The 18,988-nt window shown below is 36.6% G+C and overlaps 1 protein-coding gene across 3 annotated transcripts in view; it reads left to right on the top strand.

The window, feature by feature from the left end:
• The window catches only part of SMARCA2 (SWI/SNF related, matrix associated, actin dependent regulator of chromatin, subfamily a, member 2), a 104,741-nt gene that overhangs the window by 66,511 nt on the left and 19,242 nt on the right, over positions 1-18,988 (top strand). For all 3 annotated transcript variants that reach the window (XM_042875279.1, XM_042875278.1, XM_042875280.1), the window contains exons 26-28: positions 924-1,151; positions 3,534-3,611; positions 6,972-7,190. In XM_042875279.1, coding sequence (XP_042731213.1) covers positions 924-1,151; positions 3,534-3,611; positions 6,972-7,190 — 525 coding nt within the window. The remainder of the gene's footprint in view (positions 1-923; positions 1,152-3,533; positions 3,612-6,971; positions 7,191-18,988) is intronic.

Below are 18,988 nucleotides of genomic sequence, written 5' to 3'. Positions count from 1 at the left end.
TGAAAACTGTAATATAAACAAGTTAATATTAGAGGTTTATTATGGACTGTTCTTCAAACTTCAAATTTGCTTTTAAATTCCATGTGGCTTGGAAAGGAAATTGTGCAAAGCAGGAGCTAACAATACTATCACAAGTAGGGTGCTGGACTGAAATGGTAAACTCATTGCCTGGTTTATTATTATCTTATTTCAAGAAATTTATTTTGTGACGTAGCAGAAAATTGTGACAGCATTTTGCTGAAATAGTGTGTACATTAATTTCTTTTTTCCCCCGAAGAAGATCAGTAAGATTTTGAATTAATAAAAATAATTATTTCCCAGTAATGTACAGCATGCTTTTTTTACTTCTATCAATTTTAAGTGCAATTGTTTTACCAAAAAGTAGTTATTTGCAGTGTTCTGAAAGTAATTTAAGATCATATTTAAACTGTTTTAACAGAACTATTCAAAGGTAAAAGCCTATTCTACAGATCAAATAATTTATAGTTCACACATTTATTAATTAGTGACTACCTTTAGTTTAGATAAGATCATGTATTAATTTTATGCTACTAATCTTTTTTTTTTTTTCCTGGAATCAAGAGATGTTTCACTTTAGGGTTCATTCTGGCTTAGAATGTCATGAACCTTTGTGCAGAAAAGAAAAAATGTATACATAAGCCCTTTTCAGTCACTGCACAAGCTTACAGCATTTACGGTATACACACTGTACAAGTTTTTTTCTTTGTTTTCTCCCTATCTGGATCTGATGAAATTTTAAGAAAGAAAACAACTGAGAGTGAGCCATGTGAATTATAGTGGACTGTAGTTTGGGTAGTTCCCTTTGATGACAAAAAGAATTCAGCATTATTACACACTGTAAGCAGAGAGCGATTTGAGTTGCACACTTACATAAATCCCTCCATGTCTTCTTTACTTAACAGGACTTGCAGGCACAAGATAGAGCTCACCGAATTGGTCAGCAGAACGAAGTTCGAGTTTTGCGACTATGCACTGTGAACAGTGTGGAAGAGAAGATTCTTGCTGCTGCAAAGTATAAGTTGAATGTAGATCAAAAAGTTATTCAGGCTGGAATGTTTGATCAGAAGTCTTCAAGTCATGAAAGGAGAGCTTTTCTACAGGCTATACTGGAGCATGAGGAAGAAAATGAGGTAATGTTGTTAGAAATAATTGAGAAGAGCATGTTTGAGGGAGAACTTAATTTTTCCCTAAGTTCAAAGACTGACTACTTCAAAATTAGAACTGTAATCATTATCTTACCATCCAGTCAAAGAAATCTCTTTTTTTTGGTCATAGTAATAGGTTGTTATCTGGTGATGATAAAATCTTTTGCATATTAAATCCATTTTGCTCTTTCAGTTTTGCCAAAAACTTTCTGAACAAGGGCTGTTTTTGTTTTTGTTTTCCAGGATATAAAGCAGTCTTTAAAACCAGTTCATGTTTTAAAATAGTGTGATTTTCAGATATACTGAGAAAACTAGGACTTCTTACATTTAATCATTTGAAACCCTGCTTTTTCTTTTGGGTTCTTGGTAAGACTTTAGATGTTGTTTGGGCAAGGCAGCCAAAATAACTTTTTTCTTGGTTCTGTACCAAGAGACTTGTAATTACCAGTTTCTATTCAGAAAAAAAAAAAAAAATAGCTGTTACAAGACAGCTGTCACACTTTTGTGTACAGTAGTGGACAGTGAGATTGAAGTATCACTGGCAGTTTGTCCCGGTCTTTGAAACTGTGGTTGCGGAATGGTGAGCCCCTTCTTTTCTCTGGTGCTGCAGATTATTCTTTTACTGTGAACAATCATCGTTTGGATAAGCACTGCATTTAGAAAATACTATGTTAATGTATTACTTATACTGAAGGCACACACTAGAAGTCCCATTTTGCAGTGTTTTTTTCCTACCTCAGAAAATTATAGAATGGTAAAAAGGCTTGGGTTGAAGAGACCATGAAGATATCTAGCTCCATCTCCCTTCCCATGGACAGGGTTGACAGCTGCTAGATCTGGCATTACATCAGGAAGGATGTCCAGGGCCTGGCCATGAATAGCTCTTGGGATGGCACATGCACAGCTTCTCTGGGCAGCCAGTGCTGGTGCTTCACTACCCACTGAATGAAAAAAATATCCCCCTGACATCTGATATAAATCTCCCTTTTAGTTTAAAACTGTTTCTCTTTGTCCTATGACTGTGTAAATAGTCTGCTTCCTTCCTGTTTATAACCTTCTTTTAAGTAATAGAAGGCTGCAATGAGGTCTCCCTCGACATTTCGCTTTTCCGTGCTGAACAAGCCCAGATCTCTCAGCCTTTCTCCGTAAGTGAGGTGCTTCAGCCCTTTGTCAATTTCCATGGCTCTCCTCTGGACCTGCTCTAGCAACGCTATGTCTTTCTTACATCGCAGGCTCCAGATTTTAATGCAGTACTCCTGATGGGGCCTGACAAGGGCCAGTTAGAGGTGATCACCTCCTCCTCCATGGTGGCCGCCTCCTCTTTTGATGCAGCCCAGGATGCAGTTGTTCTTCCAGGCTGGAAGCACACACTGCTGGCTCACTTCAAATTTCTGGACCACCAAAACCTGCATGTCCTTCGCTAGGAGTTCTCTTCCCAATTTGTATACATACCAGGGTTTACCATGACCCAGGTGCAGCATCTTGCATTTGGCATTGCCGAAGGTGTGTTCATGTGGGCCCACTTCCCATTCTTAGCCAGGTCCCCATGGATGACATCCCTTTCTTCTGTTACGTCAGCTGCATCACTCAGCTTGATGTTGTCTGCAAACTTGCTGAGGATACACTGAATCCCTCTATGTCATTGATAAAGATGTTGAAGAGCACTGGTTCCAGAACAGGGGGATCTCTTGTCACTGGCCTCCACCTGGACATGGAGTCACTGACCACAATGTTTTGGCTGCAACCCTCCAGCTAATTATTTATCCCCCAGATAGTCCACCCTTCAAACCCATATCTGTCCTGTTTAGAGATAAAGATGATGTGTGGGACTGTTTCAGAGGCCTTTCAGAGGTTTGGGTCTGTTTCTAAAAAGACGGAGAAAGAGGAATGCTCCTGATATAGTGACATGATGTTGGTTTTTTTTTGCTGGTGACACTTTAATTTTTTTTTTCTTTAGGTAGGGCCATATTCAGTTTCCTTTCTATAAGAAAAGACTTTATACTACTGAATTATATTTCTAAGGGAGTACTGTAGAACATCAGAACAGAAATGCATGCATTTTAGCTGAAGCCCTAGCTGTGCTTCTGACCCAGGAAAACCACAAACCAAAATTTCCTGGTTGCCTGTTTGCTCATTTCCTCATTCTCAATTTATGGAGGTGGTAATAAGTCCCAATTGTCTCTAATTTTGTCTACTTTGTGTTACTTCTGAATTGCCGATCATGTTAGAAGTTTCAGTTTTGGTTTGCATTTTTCACACATGTACTGACAGAAGGACGCTCAGTGCATCGCTGGCCTGATGCAGACTGTTACTTTATGTTGAACATGAAAGCTTCTTTCTGGTACCTTTATCAATCTTTGTGACCAGGAGGAAGATGAAGTTCCTGATGATGAGACTCTGAATCAGATGATCGCCCGACGTGAAGAGGAATTTGATCTCTTTATGGTGAGAGTGATATGATCGTATGCTGTATATCATTTCTAGTGTTTTTAGCAAAGGCTTTAACCTTATATGTCATTTAAATGTTGTAAAACTTTGTTGTAGGAATGGCTTTATTTACTTGCATTGCTTATCTGAGGAAAGGAGAGCAGACTTCCTAAACGCAGAGTTCCTCACAAGACAGAAAGACTTCAGAGATCCTTGCAGTCAGTAGCAGAGCAGTGCCGATCTGGAAGACACAACCTAAGAAATTTAGGCAGTCTAAAACTGATAGTCAGTGTTTGTCTTACAAGTTGTACAGCATGCTTTTGTTTTTAGAACTTTTTTCACTTTTGTGCTGTGATACTGACAAAGGCAAACACGGGAACTGAACAAGATAGTAAACTAGTAGACTTACAGTGCAGTTCTCCTTGGAAATTAGCTGGTTTGCTAATTTTTCTTGATTTCTTCAAGAGCCCTGTTAACTTCATTGCTGCTGCTAGAACTGTTGAAGAATTACCAGAGTAGTTACAGTGATCCAAATGTGAACAATGGAATAATTACTAGTATGTTAGGGTAGGCATGGCTTCCAATTTTTTGCATCTGTGCAGTGGTGAGGATTGCTGATGGGCTTTTAAGAGACACTGAAACAACAGAAAGAAGATACTTAAAAATTTAACCACTGAGGGTTAAGCATCATCTCTTCTCATTCTACCTATGTTGCTTCATTCTGCAGGACTGAGCAACAAAGACACTTGTGGGATCAAATGAAATTGTATCAGAAAGTGCTATCTGGAGAAATGACATTTCTAGGATTCACAGGATATTCACTAGGATAATCACACGTTATTAATTTCTTGCTGTCTGCCCAGATATTAATTAGTAGAACTTACTTACACAAGTGTACGAGGGCTGTTCTTATCCAACTAACAATTCTTCAAATGCACAAATGAACAAAGGCCAAATCCCCCACATGGGGGTGCCTTTACTCATTGAAGAATCACATGTCTTGTCCTTTTGTGCTAAGTTTGGTGCAGCGTGATTTTAGAAGAGCTGAAATCTCCAAAGGGTGGAAAGGGAGTGCTTACAGACATTTGTCTTTTTAAGCGTTCTCTCAAAGACTAAGGAGATTTGAATGACAGAAACCAAAACTTGAAAGGAGTAATTTCGGCCCAGTTATTGGCTTTTTACTTGTCGATTGTGTTCTCCATCACAGCCTGTTTTGCATATGCATTCTAGACTTTTTGCTGCAACTGTAGCTGTCCTCACTGAGTGTACTAAATGCATAGTGATCAATATAAGCACTAATGTTTCAGAAATCAGGTCAAAAAAGAAGTAACCTGAGTTCAATGAATGTAGATTTGCGGCTGGAAACAGTAACTTAGTACTGCTCCATCAGATCCAGAAGGAAAGAATTAATCCATGAATGGGAGTAATGGCTTTTGCAGGGAAATTCTGTAAGTCTATCTCTTCTAGTTAAGTTTGAAAGTAAACAGCAATCCAATAAAACAGTTGACCTGCCTAGAGTGGAGATGGTTTTAACACTGTATGCTGTGTGTTTTTCAAGTTAATTTTTGTGTGAGTTTGTAAGGGACAATAAAGAGCTGGTGGTAGAAATTTGAAGATGCAGAGGTAAAGAGCTTTGACAACCAGGGATTTGAAAATATTTAAGGTGGAAACATTGAGGTTAAATGTTAATCTCTAAGAGAGATTTTCATTTATTATTAAGCTGTTCAGTTGTAAGATGAAATTCTGAAAACCAAGTTTGGTAGTCAGGTTTATTCTTTTTATTAATCTCTTAGGTCTTAGGTAGTGATATAGAGAGCATGAAGTTAAATTTATATTTTTCTTACCTCAGTGATGCCCAGGTAGCCTTTTCCCTTCTGTGCAGATGTGATAGGAATTCAGTAAAGTGTAATATCCAAGAAAAATTGTGTTTTGGTTTGTTCATTTAATTAGGCTTAAAGGTGCAAAAACATCTATCTTGTTTATATAAATCAAATATTTATTTTTTTAGTCTGAAATGAGAAGTTCCAAAACAATAGATGAGAGAGAAAACTGACAGGTTTCTCAAGAATCTATTATTTTGTCACTTTTTGGATTAGAAGTATTCTTTGACATTAATCCTGTAGTATTCAGAGGATATTTAGCTATGTATGCAGAGAGGATGCATACAAGCAGACTATGTTCCCATGGTTTTTGGTGGCTCCTCATATGTAGGTAAAAATTCCACATAGCCCCAGTGTGTCCTACTTTTGTATTCAGTGCAAGTGATGACACTTCTGATTTTTCATCTTATAATAAAAAATGTATGCAAAATTCAGAGTGTTTCAATGTAATCTCTGCAACCATTGTCATCTCTTCATAGTGTGGTTTAACAAGGGTTATTTTTTCTGGCAAAATGACATTATGGCAGCAGTTGACTGTATACATCAGTGTTTTTAAACTGAGTACATTTTATGACTGAGTGGGTTTTATTTTAAGGTGTATTTGAAAAGGCTGTACATATTGTCTTATTTGAGCTAGTTAAATAACCTAAATGAGATTCATGGGAGCTTAGGGCTTAGATCAGCATATAGTCAATGCAGAGAAATGGATGCTTTCCTGGGAGAACTATAAACCACCTAATTCACACAAGAATGTATCCTGAGTATCCGTATCTATTTTATGAGGTAATTGGTCACCACAGTTGAAATTAATTTGTGTGAGTAATTGAAGTCCAGCTTTTTATTTTTACAGCATATTACCCTTTTAATATTCTTAACATTTTACTTAATCTTGCCTGATTTTTATTGTATGTGTTTTCATTTTTTCTTAATGCAGGAGAAGTAAAAATTTTTGTTGAAGCTGGTTGGATTTCTGTCACCGAGTCATCTTTTCTTTGAATTCTTAATTATCTCTCTTGATTCCTTTTTTCTAATGTCTGCTTTTAAATTTACTTTCTCTGATATTCAGAATCACAAAACTAGTATGTTTTCAATTATTCTTTTTAGTTATATAACATATTTTTGAGGATGTTGTAAAGGAATTAATAATATTTGCAAATCAGATTTATGAATATATAGAAACCGTAAAACTGTGTGTGGGAAAAAAAAATGGAGCTTTTTAATGGATAGCTTCCTTCTTTCTTAATCTACGTTGTCTTACCTGGGTCCTGTGGAGTTACTTCAGTGTAAACTAGCTATGGAGTAGTGAACTTCACAGAAAATCAACTGTAAAATGTAACTACTTTCTACAGTTGCATTTTACAAGTCTTGGGCTAGAGGAAAGGAAGTACTTGTGAAGAACTTGGTTTAAAATTTCAAGTATTCTTAGCTGGCAGGAATTCCAGTGGTTTGTTTCAATTGTCTTTACAACTGTTTTATCCTTTCCCATCTACCATTTCAGCGTATGGACATGGACCGTCGTAGAGAAGATGCCAGAAACCCCAAACGCAAGCCCCGCTTGATGGAGGAGGATGAATTGCCATCTTGGATTATTAAGGACGATGCTGAAGTTGAAAGGCTCACGTGCGAAGAAGAGGAGGAAAAGATATTTGGAAGAGGATCCCGTCAGCGCAGGGATGTGGACTACAGTGATGCTCTCACGGAGAAGCAGTGGCTGCGGGTAGGGTAACTCTTTGTTTGTTTTAAAGATGACACTTATTTGTGTGTTGTTCATTTACTTATTCTTTTTTTTTTTTTCATTGAAAACTACAAAGTTGCACAATGGAAATAGGTAAGATCTACTTTTAGCTGGTAGTAAGCATTTGCAGCTGCACCTCTACCTATCTGTTTATTAAGTAGCTTAATTTAGTCTTTCTAGTAACTTGGAAGCTTCCACACAATTCTTCTTTCCCCATGCTCTTCCTTTTGCAAGTCTTGGTTCTGTTGAGGCAAAAAAAAAATCTTGCTAAGTGGGGTTACTAGAATTCAAAACCTTAAAGAAGAGTTTCTTTGGTTTTGTTGCATTTGGGGAATCTTGCCATTTTCTGCAAAATACACGTAAAATGAATTCTAATCCATACATCTTTTTAGAATGGTAGGAATAGGGATGTTAAGAAGGTTAAGAAAATGTTTTCAAAACCAGCAAATTTGGTAACATTATGATTTCTAATACATACCAATAAAATACTGTGCACAAAATTAGTCTACATTGTTTAAGAGAATGTTTTTTTTAGAATAATCACAGATTTGATGCCAATGTGAATATAGTTTTTGTGGGTAGAAATCTTATGTACTTGAGTTATGAAAGTGATCGTGAGAGTGCACTGTGAGAGATGCTGCTGAGACTTGATTTTTTTTCTCTTCCCGTAGCTGCTATTACAGCTTTGTATCTATCCTCTTCATTGGCCTTTGCAGAAGGAAACTTTGCATTTCTGAATAACAAGTCAGTTTGAGAATATCAGTATCCAGTACTCAGCTGCCTCTTTGCCTTGATTTATGTTGGAGGTTTACTTCATCTCTTTTCTGAGGAGTTCTGCTAGATTCTGATCATTCTGCTGATACACCGTATGCTGAATATTCTAGTTAAGGTCCCACCTTCATAAATATACACATCATAGCAGATCCCTAAAGGAAAGATAACTCAAGGCCTGTGTGCATGCATGTGTACTGTCAAACTATGTCAGCTCTGTCCTTGTCAAGAGGTCAGGTACATGAGTTCGGAAGCAAGAGGCAAGATAATAACAGAAGCAGTAAGCATGGACATAAAAAGTGTCAAGTGAGACAGTGCTGCTGTCCTAAAGTACCTGAAATTCAGTAACAACCTTCCAGAGAAACTGTAAAATACAAACAGGCTTCATCACTAGCTGTCGCTGCAGCTTGCTTTTCTTTAACTGTTGGCATGACAACTACGTTCCCTAAAAAGGAAGGAGGAGTTTGCTCCTGGTCTTAAGAGGCATGTGTATTGTGGAAGTGTATTGTGCTGTGGGAGATTGTATCATTGCGCCGTTTCTATCAGGCCTGCAAAATATTGGATCTGTGGGAAGATTTCCTAGAGTCTCATGAGTGCTTCTGTAAGGTCGGCCTTGCTCAGAAGAATCAGCTTCAAGAATCAGAGGATTTTTTTGAGAGACCATGAAATAGTGCGTTTATCCTGCTGATCTAGGGGCATTTTCATGTTTAACGTATTCTTTGCCATCTGGAATACTTACTCTGTACTTATCTTCATTCTAATAGCATTGACTAAGGCAGAGGCTTCAAGACAGCTCTTGCATGACCGTTACAGATTATCTAGTTCTCATGGTTTTTTGTCAGTTGTCTCTGACGCTCTCTTACTCTGAGGCTAAATATCAGCATTCTTCTTGTTCAGGGTAACTTCTGGCTAGATGACATGTGTAAAGTTCTGTTCTTTTATTGTGCATTTGATTTGAAATAGCTTTGTTTGTTGGCCAGACAAGCATGTTTGAGTCCAAAATGAGTGTTGTCTTGTTTACTTCCTTCTGATAGGCACAATCCAAAAGGGCCAAATGTATCCTGGGGTTCATTGTGCACAGCATAATTATATAGTCAGAAAAAATGATTGTCCAACTGTACTCTGCGTTGGTGCAGCCTCTCCTTAGTATTATGTGCTGTTTTAGGCTCTACTATATAAAGTGCGTATAAAAATGTTAAAATGAGTCCCAAGGAGAGCAAAAACAGTTAAAGGACTTGAGGACAAGATGTATAGGGGATGGCTGAGAGTAGCTTAGTTAGGGAGTAGAGGGCTGGGAAATGAACTCATTGTGGTCTATAACTTTCTCATGAGGAAAAGCAGAGAGGGAGGTGTTGATCACTTCTCTCTGGTTACTTCTTCCATTGCCAAATCTTAGCAGAATGCATTGGAAGCAAACACAGTCCTTGAAAGAGCTAGGGCTACAGTTTCCACATGAAGAACTCATCTGTAGAGGCTGTAAACTCTGTCATTATACCCGGTATTTTCCTGACTTAATTAGTAGGTCTCAGATGAAAATGTAGGCAATGCTCTTTAAATGAGGGGAGGTTGACCCCAGAAAACCTATTTAAAACGAACTAAAAATTCACCATGCAATTTCCATTCTGAAGGATTGAATTTTAGAATTTTTTTATGAAGAAAAATATTGAAAGTCTCCATTTTAATACTAAGCCTATCAGCTTAACAGTTATCCACACCTCCAGTCTGCCATGGCAATTAACATTACAATTAATGATATCCTAACTTTTTCCAGAGGAAAACAATATGTATAAATATCCATGAAAACCACTCTACTATTCAAAGAAGAAAAATAAATGAACATTTTATGATGCAAAGAAACAAGAAGTCTACATTAGTATATAAAGACAGGGTGAACAGCAACAGGAAATATTTGTCTCAGGGCTGTGAACAGAAGCCACCATGGTGAACCATTTATTAGTGATCATAAAAATGTATTTCTGATTAAGTTTTGTGTTCACTGTTCCCCTGCAGATTAAACTGTCTTGTCTGACGGGGAGAGAGTAAATCCTTGGAATACTGTTTAATTCCTTTATTTGGGAATCTTCCGGTTTTTACTATTGAGTGACCTTTTAACTTGCAGCCTGCTCTCCTCAGAGATTTGTCTTCAGGCAATGAAAATAACATAGTCATTGCTAGGAATACTACTGAATTGTCTTAAACTTTGTTCTTAAGTTCTTAACTAATTAATGAGGTGTTTTAACAAACTGTTGAAAAGGAAAGAAAAAAAAATGTCAGGGAAGAATAAAATGATACATTTCACCAGTAAAAGATTTATTTTAGACTACAGAAGAAGGGATCTGGAAGTGAAGCCAAGTAGTAGTACAGCCAAGGTATAAAGACCTGTTTTATTCATTTTTCTTAAAATCCGTGATAAGGAAAACAGAACATCCCATATTGTAGGACACAGAAGTATTATATTCTTTATTTCAGTGTTTGTTATTTTAATAGAATTTTGGAAAACCGAGAAAACCCCACCTGTTCTTGTCACCCACTTAAAAAAGTTTCTAATGCAGCTAACTATCTTTGCCCCCTCTCCTATGAAACATAAGATAGTTGGGTGAGTTAGAAAACAAAATAAAACAACCTCCCCCCCCCAAAAAAAAACCATAGTAGTGATGGTCGCATGGTACCATGTACTGTCATTGTTCTGCTAAAGATAAGTTGTCCAGATTCAGAATTCCAAGTAAGTTAGAGAGAAGATAACCAGTGCAATTTGAAAATAGGAAGAAAACTCTTCTCTTTCCAGTATTTCTCAGTAAAATGAACAGTCCTGAAATGCTCTAGCATTTTGTCTGTGCAACGAACATATGCATCTCTGTCATAAGTACAAGATAAATTGGAAAAAGAGATGCATCTCAGTCTTGTTAAATTTTTCTTGAAGATGAATTACCTGGGAATCCAGAAGCCAGGAAGCATGTATTTTTCTTTAACTGTTTTTCTCTGCTGGTGAAAATTGTACGTAATAGATCACACACAACTGGAAAGATTGGAGCAAGTAGCAAGGAAGACTTGTTTGCAGTCAGAACCCTATTTCTATCTTTCACCTTTTTGTAATTAGTGTGAAATAAGATATTTCCTATGCAAATTGCTGTCAGAAGGGTTCTTGCATTTCTTGCTCATCCGTTTCGTTTCAGAAACATTCCCTTTCATTATCAGGCTTGTTGAGTGATTCTTAAAATCTTTCAATTTGCGCTTAGACGTTGTTATTTTTGGCAAGGGAAACTTCAAGGAATCAGTACTGGCTCAAGTAAAGAAGAATAAGTGTGACAACTTCATAGTGTTATTTATAAATCTTATGTAAGAATAAACGTGCAAAGTACAATTGAGTTGCCTAAAATGGCATTTCATCAATTGAATATTATCTTTATGTATGCAATCTGGAAACTGATAATTTTTTTCCGGACAATTTAAGAAAATAATTGTGTTTAGAAAAAATGACATTTTTCCTGGCTAGATAGTTTTATAGTAGTATCTCAGAGATGTGGAAGTAAATAAGACACATCTGAAGACAGTATTACCCTTAAAAAAACACACACTCCATCTTGATCTGTATTGTGTCACAGCACGTGGCAATAATGCAACGGAAGGGCTTGAGACTTCAGTGGTAAGGAAGGGAGGAGAAGAAGATCTTTAAAAAGAGAGAGGAATCCCTCTAGTTATGTTCCTTTCCTCGTAATGGAATATTAACAGGAAGGGGAATGCCTGTTTACAAGGGTTGATAGTGATAGCACAAGGGAGGGAATGGTTTTGAACTGAGACAGGGCAGGTTTCGGTTAGATATTAAAAGGAAGATTTTCACACAGAGGGTGGTGATGCACTGGAACAGGTTGCCCAAGGAGGTTGTGGATGCCCCCTCCCTGGAGGCATTCAAGGTGAGCCTGAATGTGGCTCTGGGCAGCCTGGTCTGGTAGTTGGCAACCCTGCACATAGCAGGGGGTTGAAACCAGATGATCATTCTGGTCCTTTTCAACCGAGGTCATTCTGTGGTTCTGTGATTGATCATACTCAATTCCTGGTTTGTTTTTCTTTTGTATTTGAAATTACAACTGTATCTGTTACCACTTCAATTAAATCAGTCTTGAAGACTCAATCACATTAAATTTATTTATTTACAACTGTTAGTCTGTAAATAATATTTTTTTCGTCATAGATTTGCCTATAGTATTTTCATAGATAGTATTCTTGCAGTGTATTTCTTAAACTTGCATCTTGTTCCATTTGTGCAGTTTTCTTCTGATTTCTTTATCAATACACTATAAGGTTCTAAACAATCTGAAATACACAGATAACCACATAGTTCAGAACAGCTATTATTAACAACCCTTTCAGAATTATATGTATCATGTAACAGTGTTCACTTGTGAGGGCAACTGCGAAAGAAATGGCTCTCGTTTTATTATGTTGGCCAACTGTGAGAGACAGATGTTGGTGGCAAGGCAGTAGAAATTGAACCTTCTCACCAGTGTTCTGTTATGTGTTGTTACTGAGTGACAGATGGCAGCAGAGGGCCACTCTGTCAGAATAGAAGTGCATTAAAAGTAAAGGTGTGTCGTTGAATTCCTCCATCTGGAAAAGGTTGGACCCATTGACATTCATCAACACTTGCTGAACATTTATGGAGACCAGCCAGTGGATATAAGCACAGTGAGACAGCGGTGGTGTATTTCAGCAGTGGTAACAGTGGGTCACCTCCACTGGTGCAGATTGTTATGTGCATGGCATACAGCCTCTTGTTCACTGCTGATGAAAATGCATAGCTAATGATGGTGACTGTGTTGAAAAATAGAGTTTTGTAGCTAAGAATTTGCTCTATCAAATTCAGTTATTGTGTTCTTTATATTTGTTGTGTTTTCCTTGAAAATAGGAAGCATTACTTTTGAAGTTACCTATGTGCAGTGTTTTCTAAGTCTGTTATGTACTGGCTTCCAATCCTCTAGTTTTGAATTAGAGAGTTTCCACACAGTGCTAATGTGAACTAGAGTTGTTTGGTAGGTGATTTAGGTTTTCAGAAAGACAGGTAGAAGATTTAAAAAAGAAACAAAAAAATGATAAAAAACCAAACCAAAGTATCTTTCAGTGATAGACTAAGAGGTTGGTAACAATGATTTCTGGCATATAACTTTTTTAAGTAATTCCTTTGTTTTTTTCTTTCCTTGGATGAGTTTTGCTTGAACAACAGGCTGTTTCTTCAAACCAAATCAACTTAATAAGACATAAAGTATACATGTTTTTAAATGGGAGAAATGTCTCACTTATTTTTGAAAGCCTGCAGAAGTCCACAAGAGTTTGTGGTTGAGTAGATGTAGACCACAGAATAAAGATGATGCTGTTTTGCCATTTAGTGTCTTAATGCAGTAAAGCATTTATTCTCAGTGCTCTGTTTGCCTAAAGAAGTCATGTTCACAGTTATTACAGTATAACTAATTCAACCATTCCTTTTTATCACTCAGTTCGTTCCCAACAATGGAACTTACATTTGTGTCAATGTAGTTTCCTATAACAGGGAGGAACTTCATCAGTGCTGTCTTTCTGTGGTACTTTATTTACTAATTGTCATATTACAGATAATGATTATACAGTAAGATACAAGTGTTTATACCAGAACAAAAACAAAGTACATAGGATAAAAGCATTATTCGTACAAAATTTTAGATAGCTATTTTTTCTAAATCTTGGATGAGGCAATTTTTTTAAAGGTATGTACTTGAATTATAATGTCAGGCTTCTTTTTCACAGCAATCTTTAAAATCAAATGCAAGGAATTTTTTCTGCAATTTGCATTAATATTACCCCTAATTTCCAATTGAAAGCATACAGTTGGAGTTTCTGTGCTAATAATAAGCAGCGTTTACAATTTTTAAATGCAAAACTGAAAACAGCTTTCTCTCACTTCTCAGAAAGAAGCAGTTTTCAGTAATGTGAACATGCAGACTCTGACATACAAATATTGGCTGAAAAGTTAGAGTTCCTTATTTTGTGGAAGTCCAGCATAGCTGAGAAGACTTTCTATTACAAGTTTGTGTTTTTGTAATAATAGCATTTTGTTTGCATTTTTTAAGAAAAAAAGTGTTTGTTCATTTCTCACTTGCAATGGATTGAAAACATCTGGAATCTTCCCTGTCTGTATTAGAATCAGTCATTAGTGAAAATAAAGAAACACTAGAAGCATTTACTCATTCTTTGCCTTGGGCAGATTTGAATTTATGTGGTGCTTTAGTTTAGACGTAGCAAAGTCAGAATGGAAATTTGCTGTACGGTGTTATCTGAAATTTAGTTTACTTTCCCAACCCTGTTTTTAACTCCAGATAATTTAGTCATTGAACATTTGATTGTAATGTATATCCATGCCCTTTTATCCAATCGGAAATGTGGTATAATTTTTATTCTTCATAATGGTTATCATTAATATACTGATTTCTATGCTGTAATGTAGTGAGAGCAATCTAGTTACAGAGAAAGAGGAGCCAGCAGATAATTCTGATATGTGGAAGCTATAGAACAGCCAGGTATCAGGAATGTCAGCAATTGAGAAACTAAGCAGAACTGGATTTTGAAGTGATCTTCATGGAAGACAGATTTCAGGTTTGAAAGTTGAAGTCTTCATCAGCTGTCAGACACAAACTGAGAAAAAATATAAAATTAAGACAGGATTTCAAATGGAGCATAGAAGGAAATAAGTGAGGTTTGTGTTGGAATATCACTGCAGGATTTAGATTATTCTGAAGAGAGAAAATGGTAGGTAGCAGTAGAGAAGTGACACTTCAGTGTTTTTGACACCTTAGCCTTTTGTGGGATTTTTTCATTTCTTTCTTCTCTTCAAAATTGTTAAACAGGAAATTCATTTTTTTTGTAAAGCAGTAGCCTCTTCTTAATAACTGCTTTACTGATAGGTTTTTTGTTGTTAAGCCCTTAACAGCCCTTTAGTTCAGTTTTTCATGGTCAGTTGTCAGAACAGTGCAGTCCTGATTTCAGCTGGGACACGATTTTCATAGTGTCTGATATGATGCTATGTTTTGGCTTTAGGAGAAAAGTGCTGTTGATAACACACCTATGTTTCAGCTGTTGCTGATCAGTGCTGCACAGAGCCAAGGACATTTCGGTTTTTCAGCTCGTCATACTGCCCTGCCAGCGAAAGGCTGGTGGGCCACAAGGAGTGGGAAGGGACAGAACCAGGGCAGCTGACCTAAATGGGCCAAAGGTATGTTCCATACTATTTGGCATCATGTAAAAAAAACATAAAACCGAGAAGAGTGAACTGATTGGGTGGCAACTGCTGCTCTGGGACTGGCTGGGCATGAATGTGTGCAAGGTGAGCAGGTGCATTGTGTGTCCCTTTTTTTATAGATACACATTTATACTGTTATTATCATAGTCAGTTCTCTTTCTCTCTCCCTTTTTTTTTTTTTTTTTCGCTGTCTTAGTAAATAGTTTCTATTTTAACATGTGCCTGTGAGTACTACTTCCTTTTTTTTTCTGATTCCTTACCCCATCCCACCTTGAGCTGAGGTGGTGTGAGCAAATGGCTGTTTGTTGCTGAACTGCTGTTGGGTTAAACCACAAGTGCATGCTACTTACTGTCCCTGGAAAAGCTCAGACTTCTGAAAAGTTTGCATACCTGAGCTAGTATTTGTGCTTAGAGAATATAAATGCTAGCATACTTTTCCTGTTCATTTATGTTTTCGGGATTTTCAACACATTTTTATCATCAAGTAAATTTATCATGTCTCCCAACTACATTTTTATTTCCTTTTGTGTCTTTAGTGTCTTTGACTGTAAGTAATAGCAATGCCTTTTCAGTATGCTTTAGCTTAGTCATACTGTAGTTATATCAAAAGAAAAATAACTGTCTTCAAAGTTGTGTAGTATGAACATTAGAGACAGGACTTACATACCAAATCTGATACTATTCTCTGCGCCTCCACTGATTAACTCTATGAAGTTGTTTGATTCCTGTAAAATGAGTTCAGAACTGATCTAAGACCTATATGATGCTTGTGGAAGGTAGTCACAAAACACCACACTGCTGTAGCTCTTCATGTTTGCTTGGATCTGTAAGTATAAGTTGAAAATGTGTTCAATACTGGTGTTCAATAATGTGTCGTGTTTTCAAGAATCTAACTGCATAGCTACAGCTGCTTCTTTAATGCCCTATTCTTTTAATGGGGGTACAAATTTGTTTTCATTTTGATCTTTTCTGTGGGACTCTTGTAGCATAGTCTCCAGATTTACTAATGCTTCCACCTCCAAATAGCTAAGATAGTTTCATTTACAAAGAAGAAAATGTAATTGCAAGCAGCAATATGAACGTTCGTTGACTAAGAATCAATTACTTCTGTTTGGCTTCTCAAAAATCAACTTTTTGTGTTTGTGTGGGTTTCTATTTCAGATGAAGGAGATTTGACTTTGTAATTTGTGGCCTATATACTCTTTCTTACAATTTTGAAGCCCCAATTGAGAAAGGAAATAGTTTTGTTTACGTGGACTGGAATACAACAATAAGATTCAGGAAAGTTTTGTCAGTGGTAGACTTAAAATGAGTCATGACGCTTCCAGTGGCTGCTTCTCTGCCTTTGAAGAGGTGTCAGTCCTTCGCAAAATTGGACTCTATTAAATTGTCACAGCATCATGGCTTTCTTTCAAAATGAAGGCTTCAGGCTATTGTACTCTTTTGTCTTGTTTCCTTAAGAGAAGGAAGTTGTTAAAGTTTTGTTTGTGTACTGTCTTTCTTGACTCTCTCACTGCTCACCAGTGTCACTTCTGTCCTAGAACGGTAGTCTAGGACTACCGGTAGATATATAGATATATATCCTATAGATAGAGGTTCAATCAGATGGATTAGTTTAATAGAAATTTTGTTGTATATGCACATGAGTAAGTACATACATAGATCGTTAACACCTTTGCTCTTACTAGATTTTTGTGGGTTTTAAGCCATATCTAGGGCAGCATAACTAATAAGTTTTAAGTTTTGTTTTAAATACTACAATTTATGTCCAAAATGTAGATTTACTGCTTAGGAACCAATGTTGTCGCATTAATAGCATTTTTGAGCTGCTTGTGTTTCAAAATTCGTTTGCAAGCGCTGTCAAAAGAAATTGTAAATTAAGCCTTTAGTTCAGAAAAACTATCCAAGTTTACATATGTGTGTGTAAGTTTTGAAAGCTGATTATAGTAATCAATTGGTGTAAGTAGAAAATTTTAGTGTTTATTTGCAGGCCTGTGGTATGCTATGCATTAGTTTACTACTTGCTTGTCACTAATTTTAAAAATAGAAGTGTAAGAGTTATTTTCCTTGGGTTTTATTTTTATTTTGAAGTTTTATTTCATTGCCAAATGTGTAGCATTTAAAAAAAAATGTATCTTTATTTTTTCCTTCTGTCATGATTTTTTTTTTTTTTTTTTTTTGTTAAACTGTTACTGTATACTGTAAGCAAGAGCTATATGTATAATTATAAAATAACATGGCTGTATACTCTGAGGCGATGGTAACATTTTTTGGGAGCAGAACGTTTAACAAGGAGACAAAAACACAGATTATTGTAATTGAGCAGATGCCAATTTTCTGGAAGACAACCAAATTATACCGAAGTTAACAAAATGATAACTTGTTTGTTTTTACCTTCTTGTCAATTATAATAGCATTTTATCAGTTTCAGCAACCAAAACCTGATCTGCTCGCTGCAGAGCAGTAGGAATACATTTTCTGTGATAAATATCTCTTTAAAATGCATGCAACCGAATGCAGATTTAGATTCGTATGTGAAATTGTTTAATTTTGCCATTGCAGTTGAAATACTAGCAAGAATAAATAACTGCTCAACTAAAAATCTAATTTGGATGGCTAGAATAATGAAGGGAAAAATACGATAAGTAGTTGTCAATATCAAAGCAGGCTGAAGGAGGAAGGCTTCAGGCCTTGTGGTAGGTAGAATGAAACAGCAGATTTGAGTATCCACAATCCTTTCAGTATTAAATTTCAGTAAAATAAAATTACTTGTATATGAAAACATAGCCTTTCCCCAGCTCTCTTTTTTTTCCTGATCAGCTGATGAAGAGACTAGCAGCTCGCTGCTTTGCTGGCTTGTTAATTTTATCCCCACTAACTGTGATTTCCGATAGCTGGCCTGCTGATAGTGGTAAGGTAAATATCCTTTTTCATTGCTGTCTTGAAGATTCAGTAGAAGTACATCACAGGCATGTGTAGGTGTTTAACACATCAAAAGTCGGTGCTCTCTGTAATTCTGTGTACCACTGTGTGCTTAAGGAGAGCAATGACATTAACTGTTGACAGCCTTGCATGCTGTATTTATTATTAGCATTTCTAGCTTCCAAGATATGCAGAGAAATTTCTCTATCTTCGTTAGCTGCAGTGGTTTGTAGTGGGTGTCCTGCTTTAGCCAAATGAATATTAATGAATTTGTGTGCAGATTTTTTTTCATTCTTTTTTCTTCCTAACTCATCAGATCTCAAGCCTCCTTCATAATGGTTATCTGAGTGCTGTGGAAGCATGATGTAAATTGTTTTTTCATTATTAAGGCCTAGTTTCAGGCTGTCCCTCAGGATTCTGCGTGTTCGTGTTTGTTCTGTGGATTTGCACACTGGAGAATGCATAGGAAACAGATTTTGAAATCCCACTGGTGTTTTTAACATGCCAGGTTGTTCTGTGTTGCGCACCAGGTTTTGTTCACAAAACGTTTTTCAAGAGACATTGTACACAATTGAAAGAAATTATGTCTGGGCTGTAATGACTCTTTTCATGTAGATTGTTATGCTCACATGATCATAAATATTAGCCATGTTTGGTGCTGTGGAAAAATGAAGGTAATTGCCTTATGATTAGAGCTCTTTCAGCTTCGAGAAAGGATTGATTAGCATTCGCATGTACTCCAGGCAATATTGAGAGGCAAAAGGGACAAATATCAACAACAGTTACGTTCCGAGAAAGCGTTAATCAGAAAGACTAGTTTTAA

Source organism: Lagopus leucura, unplaced genomic scaffold (genome assembly GCF_019238085.1).
Source record: "Lagopus leucura isolate 7727_CA_CO unplaced genomic scaffold, USGS_WTPT01 Super-Scaffold_100014, whole genome shotgun sequence".
In the NCBI taxonomy this organism is placed as follows: Eukaryota; Metazoa; Chordata; class Aves; order Galliformes; family Phasianidae; genus Lagopus; species Lagopus leucura.
The sequence above is the reverse complement of the archived record's forward strand: the minus strand, read 5'-3'. Positions and strand labels throughout refer to the sequence as shown.